We start from the raw sequence: 14083 nt of genomic DNA, 5'->3' as shown, positions 1-14083 counted from the left end.
AGGCAGGGTGCTCGCCTGACTTAACTGCTTTATTTATTGGTATGACACCACGTGCAGACTCTTACTTAAAAAAAAAACAACAAAAAACAAAAAAACTGGTATACCTGTTATAAAAATACATGCATATACCTTCTTCTCTCCTTTTAATTTAATATGAATTAGATAAAAAAGGATGGTTTGCATTAGTGACTTAAGAAAATAGAGCAGGGACTTCCCTGGTGGTCCAGTGGCTAAGACTCTGCGCTTCCCAGTGCAAGGGGCCTGGGTTCGATCCCCGGTCAGGGAACTAGATCCCACATGCTGCAACTGAAGATCCTGTGTGCCGCAACTAAGACCCGGTGCAGCCAAATAAATAAATAAATAAATAAATAAATTAATTAATTAATTAAAAAAGAGAGCAAAAGAGAGAAGCTTTTTTAAAACAGTGGTTAAAGAAGACATTTATAACAAGAGAAGAATTTTATAAGAGGGGAAAAAACAAATGCTGTTGTGAATCGAAAACGTCTTTTCTCCTGTTAATTTATTAAAGATACGTTAAATAGCCACCAAGAGTCACGCAGCATGCTGAGTGCTGGGAATATAACTAAAAAACAATATATTAACTTAGGCCTCAAGTTCTCACTGTCTGTTCTGGAAGCCAGATGTATAAATACATAATTGCTACCCAGTGTGTTAGATGGAATCAGAAAAATGTGCCAGGTAACAGAGAAGGAGCTCCATGGAGGGAATGATTAGCTTTGTGAAGCAGAGAGTGGGAGGATGATATTATTAAAAGATTCCCCAAGGAAATCACAGATAAGCTGGATTTTGAAGGGTGACCAGGACCCCACCCACTGGCCTAAAGAGAAGCAGACATTTTGGCACAGAGAAGAGCCACGTGCCAAAGCACAGCCGTGGAGAGCGGAATGGCATCTCAGGAAACCTGAGTGGGAGGCTTTGGCTAGGGCTCGATGGGTTTGTCATCCTAAGCTGCTGACCCAGTACATATTTTTATAATATGTATTTATGTGCACCTTAGGGCAGTTATCCCTGCTTCCTGTGGCAGGCTACAGTTTATACCTCTGTGTTTCATTTGATTTCCCCAGTAGAAACCTACTTACTGATCTGAAGCAAGTAAAAAGGGGGAATCTGTAAATACGGGGACTCTCCACATCTGACACAGGGCTCTGTGACCAGTTCCGCAGAGCTCTTTGCATCTAAAACTGGAGGAGACGGTTTCATTCCCTGGCAGAAGTGAGTGCTGAGTGTTTTGGCTGTACAACAAAAAATCCCTTGCCTTTGTTTGACCCATGTCCACACTATGGAAAACAGTGGATTATCTATGTGGAATAAATCCTGTTTCGTAGGAACACACTTCTGACTGAACAGGTTTGTTTTTCCAGTCTGAATTCTTCCAAATTTACAAGGCTCATCCAAATGACTTTAAAGTCCCTGTGCTTAAGGCAGCTCTACTTAGGATGCAGTAAAAGAAGAAATGATGACGAAACACGGAATGATTTAATTACAGGACAAGCCCACTATCATGATAGATGCCCCTTAATCCCTTGACTGGAACTGCTACCTGACGATTTCCAAAGACCCAGCCTTAGGAGGGGGAGGGTGGGGAAGCAGGACATTGGCTCTTATCACTGATGGTCATGACACTGAACAGTCAGCACTTCCACTCTTTGATTCCAGCCCCAGCGCCACACTGAGGGGCTTCTTAAAAAATAGAGGTGAGGGGCTTCCCTGGTGGTGCAGTGGTTGGGAGTCTGCCCGCCGATGCAGGGGACATGGGTTCGTGCCCTGGTCTGGGAAGATCCCACATGCCGCGGAGCGGCTGGGCCCGTGAGCCATGGCCACTGAGCCTGCGCATCCGGAGCCTGTGCTCCGCAGCGGGAGAGGCCACAGCAGTGAGAGGCCCTCGTACCGCGAAAAAAAAAAAATAATAATAAAAAAAATAGAGGTGAGGTCTAGCTCTTCAACCTTTCACCCCGTGCCTCATCCCCAAAACACCATGAGAACTAGTGCCACCTAGTGGAGCAACAGAAGGGGAGGAGACAGGGGATGTGCTTTATTCCATATCGCTGGCTACTCATCTCTTCCTCTTTGGGGTTACCTGTAACTGATGGAGGAAGATTCCTTGTTATTGTTCATTCCCTGAAGCTCTTGATCATCATCTCAGCATGTGTCTCCTCAGGCTATGTTGGTAATAATTAGCTGATGGGATGAGGATAAAGCAAATTTCCTCCTCTCTAGACCCCTAGGAAGGAGGCTATGTGGGTATCTATTTTGGGGTCAAGGTAAGACTGTTGGGGATTATGAGGATGTTTCTTTCCTATGATCTTTCTCACATTTAGTAGCCAGTGTCTCTTGCAGCCTTTTAGCCGTTCACTTGTCTTTTGCAGCAAACATCTTATTCAGTAGGCAACGGGTGCCACCATGTAAAGAAGCAGAAGATGTATTTCCTACTCATAAGGAGTCTGTAATTTATTTTAAAAAGAGACAGTGGGTCTGAGTGCCTAAAAGCATTGCTAGGTGCAGTGGAGGGATTAGGATAGTTTATATTTATTTATAAGATCTCATTTTAAGAACCCACACGTTTTTCTCCTTTACTTCTGTACGAGAAGCATTTAAACATATTCTTGATTGTGATCCAGAGTATACACTTCTGATAAAAATCACAGTCAAATTTTTTATGCTCATTTTTATGCCAGTGTTGGTTGTGAATCCTTGCAAGACTTTGAGATGGATGTGATTCAAATTATTTTTGCTATTAAAATGTATTTAAGGAGAGTAAGGCCAGACCAGGGCTGCTGTAACTAAAGCGGTCCTTTTGTGGTACTCAAATTAATGGCTCAAGCACTGAAGGGTGAAAATGAGGTCTGTGTCGCGTCCTTCTCTGCAGATTGCTTGATCAGTAGGATCCGGGTTAAGATTATGATGAAAGATAGTTTTTTAATGTCACCAGTAGGAGAGCTTGAACTGACATTTATGAAGCTTTACTTTCTTATTTACTATGCCTACTCAGCCGAGTGAGAATCATGTTTTCCTTCCTCTCAGGAAGAACATGGAGAAATTATGAAAGCATTACAATGTAGCCCTTATCTGACAGTGGAAATTCTAGCCGTGATTCCAGGCTGTTATCATCCACATTGGAAATTTTCTGTCTGACTTAACCCTTAAAACACAAGTAGCTTGTCACATGAATATATAAGATATACAAAATGCTCTAAGTTTAGTATTTCAGTGAATAAATTGGCATACGGATGTCATTGATGTTACTGCTAAAGTTAATTTTTAATCAGAATAGTCATAAATTATAACAGCAGTTTTATTCTTTATCATTCCCATGCTTTACAGTTACTAAAAGTTCTTATACAATCTCTTAAAAATAGACATTATTTTGTCCCTTCAGAATTCATTTTAAATATCTTCTGCTGCAAGAATCCTTTTCTGGCAAACTGCATCTGACACTTACCTCTTCCTTTTCTGAACTGTTCTCAGAGTTATGGACTATGTTACACAGTTTAGCACTTAATTGTTACCCAATTATTTTATTTAACAAATACTAGTTTTACTTCCTGACTTAGTTTTAACCCTTAAGTGCAAAGACCACGCCTTACAGTTTTTGAATCTCCAAAGAAGCATGCACACAGGAAGATATACTGTAAATGCTTGTTGTTTGATTTCACAGTCCCCTGCAAAATGTACTATAGTTGATATTTTCTAATTATTAAAGCTTTTGAATAATAGAGGAAGTTCTATCTCAGAAGCTTATAAATATGTGAAGGAAAGCTGAAAACTAAATTTAAAAGTTGAATCTTTAATATGTTAGTTTTTTCCCTAGGATACCATCCTGCCATCCATTGTACATTTGTAAAAACAGCAGTGTGTTTTAATCATTTACTTAACTTATGTCCCTACCTCATTCTACAAATATTTGAGACAGCTTACCAAAATATGCAGTAAGCTGGAAACCATAAAGTGCTCAGGCTTGAATTAGACTATCTTGTATTCCAGCTCCCCTACCTATAAGCTCTGTGTCCTTTAGGCAAGCTGCTTAATCACTTTAAGCCTCTTAGACTTTTGTGTTACAGAATAGGCTAATATGAGTATTAAATAAACTATTCTATGCAAAGTATATAGCATATTACCTGGCACATAGTTAGCCTTCAATAAATGTTAAATAACATGCAATAAAAGTAAAATAAAAAGTTATAATAAAAATCAGGACCAGGGGAAATGTAACTTAGAAGATTCTACCCTAAGAGGTTACATTGCAATTATGCATGAGAGCCCGGCCATAAATGACTAGTCAGTGTACAGTGTTTTTAAAGTTATCTTTGGGGAAGTGAACTTTTTACTGGCTTTGCTGTAAAAGCAGTTCTAATGTGTGGCTTGCTATGAGGAGACATTGGGCATATAGTATATAGTGTTGTTAAGTCTTGACCTTAAACACAGGCAGTTTGGGGTGGCAGTCTCCTAAGACCTGTTTTAAGGTATGCCAAGGGTATAATGCCAGCATGTAAAATTCACGAAGGCCCCCAAAACATTGTTGTATTAGTTATAGACATTTTTTTTAAAGCAACTTACATGTCTTTCCTTTTTTAACTTGCAAAGTGAAGCTTATAGAAACTTCATTTCTTCTTTCCATTTTTACTCATACGTGGGAGTTGGCAGTTTTCTCCATTGTTACCCAAGGTACCTTTTATCCACAAGTGCTTTCTTCCTTATATCCCAGCCCACAGGCCACTGCCTGCTCAGTTTCGTTTCAGCTCTCTTTTGCTCAGCTGCTGTTACGGGTCAAGCCCTGTGCCAGGTCCTGGTATGTTTGTTCTCCTCAAGAAGCTCAGTCTGCTCCTCCTTCAGGTAAATCCTGCCCCCTTCCATCCGCCAGACTATAAGCTCTGTGGTGGTTAAACACGTGTTCTGTATATTGTCACAGTCTCAGTGCAAAGCAGGGGCTCCGGCACGTGGTCTGGGTGCTCAGTAAGGACTGTTGAGTGAATGAATGCAGGAGATTCTTGCAGTGCTGCACATGGGTGGGCGTGGAAGTGCTGATTGTTGCGTGTCATATATAAAGTCTCTTTCATGCGACACAAGAAGGTTCATGAAGCTTCTGCTAGGTCCACTGCTCTTTGTGGGGTCCTCTACTCTTTTTGGAAGGTCCATTGCTGTTGGTGGCCCTGTCTTTGGCAGAGATACTGGCTTGTTGTTCACCTGCTATTTCCTTTTCTTCATGGACACACACTGGACTCCAGTTCCTTGCAATTAGGTATGAGCATATGATTGATTCTGCCCAGTGGAATGTAAGCAGGAATCACGTGTCACTTCTAAACCTAGCCCATAAAATTGTCCATGTGCCATCCTCTCTTCCGTCCTTTGCTGGATATCGGTGCCCAGGGTAACCATGTGAGGAAGAAGACAGAGTCTCTGCAGCCTGGGTCCCTGAATGACTATGTGAAGCACAGCTGCTACTCTTCCTGTCCCTTGACCATTGGACTTTATACGGGCAAGAAAAGAAAACATCTAATGGGTGAAACCACTAAGATTCTGAGGTTTCTCTCTTACAACAGGAGCATTACCTTAACCAATACTGACTCCTTTTATTGCCTGCCCAGTGGACGGTTTGTTATTGCTTTGGTTTGGTTTTTGTTTTCTTGCGTTGTTTTTTGAAGAGTAGTCTCTTACTGGTTTTTACCAGGTTGATCTTTCAGAAACTTTTTTTAATCTGAGCATTTGAGAGGTACACTGAGCTAATTGAAATGTATGCTTTGGTTCATCAATGGAAAAGGTTTGTCACAACTGCTTTAGTGTGCCACTGCTAAAGGGATATGTGTGTTGTGTTCAGTAAGCACAAGTCAGTGGCAGAGCAAGAAAAACTAAACAATACTAGTTCCCCGATACCGCATCAGTTCTCACCCCTCCCATGCCATTATGATGTGATTTCCCGCAAGCCAAGCAGCACTGTACAAAAAGCAGCTCTCTTCTTGGGAAGAAAGGATTTTTTCTTGTTCATACCAATACATGCCATGTATTGCAATAGAGCATTCTTGTGGGCCAAGACTGAACAATCTTGAAATTCGTGTTGCAGGATCAGGTAAGAATGTTGAATACTATAAGGTAAAGAGTTTTGGGGGGCATATAAAAAACTTGATATTATGTGTGATGTGAACTCTTTTAGGAGGGAGGGGAAGAAGGTGGTAAGAATGTACATTTTTAAAAAATTGATAGATTTTTGGGCATGTTTGATATTATCAAGAAAACCTCTCAAATTAGATGATTACATTTATTATAGAATACTTTTAACAGTGGTTATGAGGATGTATAGTATAGTACTTAAGCACTGAAGTTCCGAGCTTAGACACCTTGGGTTCAAATCCTGTTCCACTACCCTGTTGTCTGTGTCACTTTGAACAAGGCACTTTAATCTCTCTGTGCCTTTTTTGGAAAATGAAGAAAAAAATAGTACCTATTACTAGGAAGAATAAAGGAGATAGTCTTTGTAAAATACGTAGCACAGCTCCTGGTAGAGTAAGCTGCTATAATAACGTTATTAATGAGAGAAATTAAATGTTAATCATAATTATTTCTAATGGTTCTAGGTTATTCAAATGTAGTGTATTCACAAACAGTTAAGGTCTTGGCAGTAGGTGGTGTGAAAATATCTCTGAGTTTCTGTTAGCCTTGAAGGTAATCCCGAGGGACCACAGTAAAGGTAAGAAAGGACTGAGAAGCTAAGTTTCCATGACCTATGTGGTCTTCGAGCGTTATTTGTTGTCAGTTAACATATGGTGTTGAATTGCCACTCAAACATATTTATTAAGCACCTGTCATGTGAGTTGGTGTTGAATTGCCACTCAAAATTATCAGTAGTTTTGTAACAAGTAGCCAAGGAAGAGTTAATAACATTGCAAGGAGAGTCAATTCATGTGCCTTTGTTACTACTGTCAGTCACGGAGGTAACATCCTTTTATTCTTACTGTTTGATCCACCAACTTAGCTACCTCATACTAAAAGGTTTAAAAAGGTATAGCTCTAGGGTAAACACATTTACCAGTGACACAATACATTTGCTTATTTATTTCATCATGTAGAGAATCATCATCTACTCCTTTTTCACAGTTCTCTAATAAAAGGGAAAGAAGAAGAAACATTTTCTTTTTTTCTGCTTATGATATCTTTTACCCTCTAAATTTTAAAGGAAAGTTGTTTTATACCTAAAATACAATTTTACAAATACAGAAAATGGTGGAATTAATTTTTTTAGATTTCTAGATTACTTTATTATAGAGGACCAGAAAACAAGTGTAGTAAAAATATTGGCAAGAGTTTCAGATTATTAATATGATTACTAGGTTGCATATTCAAGTTTAAGAACAAGAACCAAAACTCCACAATTGTCATTTGTATACAAGGTATTGTTATCAACCCAATCCCCTCTTGTGGATTTACATTTGCTAGTTCTTTTCTAGGAAGTAATATGGATTCTTCTATTTACATGATATTTTGAAATAAAGGTATTTCAGAGAAACCAATTTTAATTCTACGTCTACCCTGGAAAATGTTGGAACATAAAGCCAAATGGCTTTCATTCTTCTGCTTTTAGTACCAGAGAAAAGTTTTTTTACTGAATGCTTTACTCTTTTTCCCTTCAGTTAATGCCCTGAGTTGCTTTAAAGAGTGTAGTTTCCAATGATCTAATCAGTCCCCAAAAAGCAATGAGGAAACTCTGGAATTCTAACTACAGAGAATCTTTTATAACTGCCACTTAATACCAGCCAACAAATTTTAACAGTAGTTTAAAGGTATCCTAATTTAAGTCATCCTGCTGGAAAATACTTTATCTTAGAAGACTCAAAGGTTTAGAAAACCCTTAGAATTAAAAAAAAAAAAAAAAGGAACTCTATTATTGGAAGATTTTGTGTGTGTCCAAGCCTTCACATTTAAGAGAATAACTGCTAGAATTATATTTGATCTAGAATTATAGCAAAAATATATTTGTTACTGTTTTGGTCACATAAATACATAGACCCATCTTTGTCTACTTGTAAATCCTGTAATTGATTGGTCAAACATAGACATAACAATAGACTTGGCATCACCATTAAAGTTAATTGACAACCATTTGATGTGGTTTCAGGTCTTTGATGATTCATCTTTAAGAAATAATTTCCAGGGCTTCCCTGGTGGCGCAGTGCTTGAGAGTCCGCCTGCCGATGCAGGAGACGCGGGTTCGTGCCCCGTTTCGGGAGGATCCCACATGCCGCGGAGCGGCTGGGCCCGTGAGCCATGGCCGCTGGGCCTGCGCGTCCGGAGCCTGTGCTCCGCAAATGGGAGAGGCCACGACAGTGAGAGGCCCGCATAACGCAAGAAAAAAAAAAAAAAAAAAGAAATAATTTCCAAAATCTATGCTGGATGTTACTATTGAATCTAATTAATGTTGAATAAATTTCATTTTATTTCTCATAATATTTTTGAGTTTTTTCCTTAGTGTTAATGAAAAACTATGCATATCTGGAAAGAAATGGAGTTAGCTGCATCTTTAATAATCTATTCTTTAAAATATATAATATTTTAATTTTGTATTACTGTGTCAGCATTTACAGTTAAGACTCTATCCAGGCATTATTCAATTCTGAGAAGGCTGGCATTATCTAAGGTACTGCAATTGTTTAGTCAGATAAAGCAAACACTTCATTTGAATTCTGTGGAAATTAATTAAGTGTGCATACTGCCTCTTCCATCTTTCTAGTTAAAAAACAGCCTACTTGAAATTATTACTGAAACATATAAGAAAAATTATTTTGATATTTCTCAGTTTACTATAGGGCATATAATCTAATGTACCCAGTAAAAATACTGTTGATTCTATTATGGAACTACTTAAGTAAAATCATCCTGGTAATTTGATTATATGTCCGACATTGTGAATTTTACCTTGTTAGGTGCTGGATATTTTTGTATTCCTACCACTATTCTTGAGCTTTGTTCTGGGACACAACTAGATTACTTGGAACTAGTGTGATCCTTTTGCGTCTTGCTTTTAAACATTACTTAGATGGTACCAGAGCAGTGTTTCATAATACTAACACAAGACCCTTTGAGTACTCCACCAATCCCAGGAATCATGAGTTTTTCCAGTGTGGCTGGTGGAAACAGGTATTATTCCCAGCCCTGTATGGGTTCGGAGGAATGCTTTCTATAATGTGTTTGGGCGGTTATCTCCCTAGCTTTGGATAGTTTCTGTACACGCTCTTGCTAATCAGTACTCTGCTGAATACTTGAGGGAAACCATCTGCAGATCTCTGGAGTTGCTGTGAAACTCTCTGCTCTCTGGTACTCTGACCTGGAGCTCCAGCTGCCTTGGTCTCCCCAGACTGTCAGCTCCATCTCTTCAACTCACTGCTTCCCGCTCTGTGCCCTGCAGCTTTCAAACTCTGACCAGGCAGTAAGCTGGAGCGCCTCATTGTTTCCCATCTCTCTGGGATCACTGTCCTTGTTGGCGATGTCCAGTGTCTTGGGAACTATTGTTTCATACATTTTGTCCAGTTGTTTGTTGTTTCAAGAAGGAAGTAAATCCAGTCCCTGTTATTCCATTTTGGGCAGAAGCAGACTAATGTCAGATTAAATCTTAAATGAATATTAATCTTTCAGTTTAATTTTCCAAAACATAGGTTGAGTTTCTGATATTATCTCCAAATGAGATTATTTTTCAGGAAGCAAGTCCAAGACTTAATCTAGGCAGAACCAGATGATCTCTTAATCCTTTCCAGCTATCTATAAAACCTGTTGTGACAATATCTTCCTATTACATTTATTTTCCTTATTAGTTTTTTGGCTGCACTGGGTCTGAGTTGTGGCATACGGGATCTTTGTTGAGGCATGTGGGATCTTCTTCGTTATGGCATGCAGTCTGCTCGGGTTTCTCTCTAGTTGTGGCGTGCAGGTTTTCTCTCTCTAGTTGTGGCACGCGGGCTCCAGGGCATGTGGGCTCTGTAGTTTGTGGCACGTGGGCTCTCTCATTGGGGCGTGCAGGTTCAATAGTTGTGGCGCGTGGGCTCAGTTGCCCCGCGGCACGTGGGATCTTAGTTCCCCGACCAGGGATCGAACCCGCGTCCCCTGCATTGGAAGGTGGATTCTTTACCACTGGACCACCAGGGAAGTCCCTCTTCCTATTACACTTAAAGCAGTGCTCTAGTAAAGATTTAAATTCATACAGTGCACAGTTGCTGTACATTAAAATAATGATCAAATTTTCTTTCACCTGTTATCTTTACCCTCCCCTCCCTGCCAACAAATGGTGAAGATATAATGAAACTGGTAATGAGGCATTGTAAATTTCTTCACTCTTGGAAAACAAATTGGAGCTGTATATTAAAAGGCAAAAAAAAATTATATTCTTTGAATCATTAACCCCACTTGTAGAATTATAGCCAATGTAAATAAGATGTGTAAAAAGCTGTATCTCCAGGGCTTCCCTGGTGGCGCAGTGGTTGAGAGTCTGCCAGCCAATGCAGGGGACACGGGTTCATGCCCCGGTCCGGGAAGATCCCACATGCCGTGGAGTGGCTGGGCCCGTGACCCATGGCCGCTGAGCCTGGGCATCCAGAGCCTGTGATCCGCAACGGGAGAGGCCACAACAGTGAGAGGCCCACGTACCGCAAAAAAAAAAAAGCTGTATCTCCAAAAATGTTAATCATAGTGCTAATTATAATGGAAGAAATTGGAAATAATCTTTTAAAAGTGAAGTACAGTTGATTTACAATATACTGTGTTAGTTTCAGATTACAGCAAAGTGATTCAGTTATATTTTTTCAGATTATATTCCATTATAAGTTGTTATACTGAATATAATTTCCTATGCTATAAGTAAATCCTTGTTGCTTATCTACTTATGTATAGTAGTTAGTATCTGTTAATCACATACTCCTAATTTGTCACCCCTCCTGCCCTCCCTCTCGCTTTTGGTAACCATGTTTGTTTTCTATGTGAGTCTGTTTCTGGTTTGTATATAGATCCATTTGTATTATTTTTTAGATTCCACATATAAGTGATACCATATAGGATTTGTCTTTGTCTGATTTACTTCACTAAGTATAATATTTCTAGGTCCATACATGTTGCTGCAAATGGTAATATTTCATTCTTTTTTTATGGCTGAGTAGTAGTCCACTGTGTATATGTGTGTGTGTGTGTGTGTGTGTGTGTGTGTGTGTATATAATACATACCACATCTTCTTAAGCCAATCATCTGTTGATGGGCACTTGGGTTGCTTTTGTGTCTTGGCTATTGTAAATAGTGCTGGTATGAACATTGGGGTGCACGTACCTTTCAAATTAGAATTTTTTCTGGATATATACCCAGGAGTGGGATTGGTACCTCTATTTTTAGCTTTTATAGGAAACGCCATACTGTTTTCCATAGTGTTTGTACCAATTTACATTCCCACCAACAGTGTAGGAGGGTTCCCTTTACTCCACACCCTCTCCAGACTTTTTTTTTTTTTTTTTTTTTTGCGGTACACGGGCCTCTCACTGCTGTGGCCTCTCCCGCTGTGGAGCACAGGCTCCGGACATGCAGGCTCAGCGGCCATGGCTCACAGGCCCAGCCGCTCTGCAGCATGTGGGATCTTCCCAGACCGGGGCACGAACCCATGTCTCCTGCATCGGCAGGCGGACTCTTAACCACTGCGCCACCAGGGAAGCCCATCGAGACTTTGTAACGATGTGGCCATTCTGACCCATGTGAGGTGATACTTCATTGTGGTTTTGATTTGCATTTCTCTGATAATTAGCAGTGATGAGCATCTTTTCATGTGCATGTTGGCCATCTCTATGTCTTCTTTGGAGAAATTTCTATTTAGGTCTTCTGCCCATATTTTGATTGGCTTGTTTTTATGATATTGAGTTGTATGAGCTGTTTATATATTTTGGATATTAACTCCTTGTTGGCTGCATCATTTACAAATATTTTCTCCCATTTCTTAGATTGTCTTTTCGTTTTGTTGATGGTTTCCTTTGCTGTGCAAAACCTTTTAAGTTTGATCAAGTCCCATTTGTTTATTTTTGCTTTTTATTTCTTTTGCCTTGGGAGACTGATCTAAGAAAATATTGCTACGATTTATGTCTGAGAATGTTTTGCCTGTATTCTCTTATAGGAACTTTATGGTGTCATGTCTTACATTTAGGTCTTTAAACCATTTTGAGTTTATTTTTTGTATATGGCATGAGGGAGTGTTCTAGTTTCATTGATTTACACGTAGCTGTCCAGCTTTCCCAACACCACTTGTTGAAGAGACTGTCTTCTCTCCACTGTATTTTCTTGCCTCCTTTGTTGTAGATTGATTGACTGTACATGCATGGGTTATTTCTGGGGTCTGTTCTGTTCCGTTGATCTATATATGTTCTTAATGTCAAAATAGGTACCCAGTAAGAGGTCAATATCGAAAATATATAAGGAACTCTGACAACTCAGCAGCACAAAACCCAAACAACCCAATTTGAAAATGGACAAAAGACTTTCTCTAAAGATTTACAAATGGCCATAAAAAGATGATCAATATCACTAGCCATTAGGGAATGCAAATCAAAAGCACAATGAGATACCACTTCATACCCATTAGGATTGCTATTATAAAAAAACACAGAAAATAACATCTGGTGAGATATGGAAAAATTGGGACTCTTGTGCGTTTCTAGTAGTAATGTAAAATGGTGCAGCTACTGTGGAAAACAGTCCCTCAAAGTATTAAATATATTATTACCATATGACCTAGTAATTCCACTTTTAGGTATATACCCAAAAGAACTGACAGCAGGGACTCAGATACTTGCACATCAGTGTTCACAGCAGCAGCATTCACAATAGCCAAAAGGTGGAAACCGCCCAAATGTCCATTAACAGATGAATGGATAAACAAAGTTACAAGGCTACATATCCTTTAGCCTTAAAAAGGAAATTCTGGCACATGCTACAACATGGATGAACTCTGAAGACACTGTGCTAAGTGAAATAAGCCAGACACCAAAGGACAAACACTGTATGATTCCACTTATATGAGGTACCCAGAGCAGTCATATTCATAGAGACAGAAGGTAAATGGTGTTTCTCAGGGCCTGGAGATAGTATTGTTTAATGGCTGCTGAATTTCAGTTTGAGATGATAAAAAAATTCTGGAGATGGACGGTAGTGATGGTTGCACAACACTGTGAATGTACTTAAAGCCACTGAACCATACACTTAAAAATGTTTAAACGATAAATTTTGTTACGTATATTTTACCGCAAAATATTTATTAGGTATGTATATGTGTGTGTGTGTATATATCTATATGTATATGTGTGTGTGTGTGTATGTGTGTGTGTGTGTATACATATATATATGTATATAGTTAAGTAAATAACTCATGTTCCAAAAAAGAGTAATGTAAGGAGTGCTGATCTGTCACCCCGCCCGCTTCTCTTCCTCTCCAGGAGTGACACACGCGGCCATCTGGGCAGCCTGCATTTCTTATCTCAGCGCTGCGGTTCCCCCAGAGCTGAGGACGTCTGCTCAGGGCATCCTGCAGGGCCTTCATCTGGGTTTGGGGAGAGGTTGTGGAGCCATGATCGGAGGCGTGTTAGTCAATTATTTTGGTAAGAATGGTTTTCTGTTTTTCCCTTTCTTCTTTGATGAAAACTTAATAAATTTTTTTAGCAACCCCTCAATAAACATTCAAATTATTACTGAAGATTGCCAGAAGCTAAACTCCATTGTTCATATATTCTCTTTCTAGCTTTCATGGTAGTCAAAATTGCAGAGCAGTATGCTTCAGTAGTTGTGATTAGAGCCAGCTTGTAACCGTGCACGCTTCTCTGACAGCTTAATGCGATGCTACACAGATAGCTCAAAGGAGCCAAACAGATGAATAATCACATGTGCTTTTAGTTTGAAGTAAAGTACCCTAAACCTGCTGATAATAATGCTAGAGGAAAGAGAGTTCATCATTGTTGTTCCATTAGGAGATTTTTTTTTTTTTTTTTTTTTTTCTTGCGTTATGCGGGCCTCTCACTGTTGTGGCCTCTCCCACTTGCGGAGCACAGGCTCCGGACGCGCAGG

General features: G+C 39.5%; 1 protein-coding gene across 1 annotated transcript in view; it reads left to right on the top strand.

Moving 5' to 3' along the window:
- MFSD6 (major facilitator superfamily domain containing 6) overlaps window positions 1-14083 on the top strand; it is a 52106-nt gene that overhangs the window by 31640 nt on the left and 6383 nt on the right. Inside the window, exon 3 of the mRNA XM_007464967.1 lies at window positions 13459-13620. Within this exon, the coding sequence (XP_007465029.1) occupies window positions 13459-13620 (162 nt within the window). The remainder of the gene's footprint in view (window positions 1-13458; window positions 13621-14083) is intronic.

The sequence above is a fragment of the Lipotes vexillifer genome, unplaced genomic scaffold, assembly GCF_000442215.2.
Source record: "Lipotes vexillifer unplaced genomic scaffold, Lipotes_vexillifer_v1.1 scaffold903, whole genome shotgun sequence".
NCBI classification, from domain to species: domain Eukaryota; kingdom Metazoa; phylum Chordata; class Mammalia; order Artiodactyla; family Lipotidae; genus Lipotes; species Lipotes vexillifer.
Note: the sequence above shows the minus strand (reverse complement) of the source record. Positions and strands in the feature narration are given on the sequence as shown.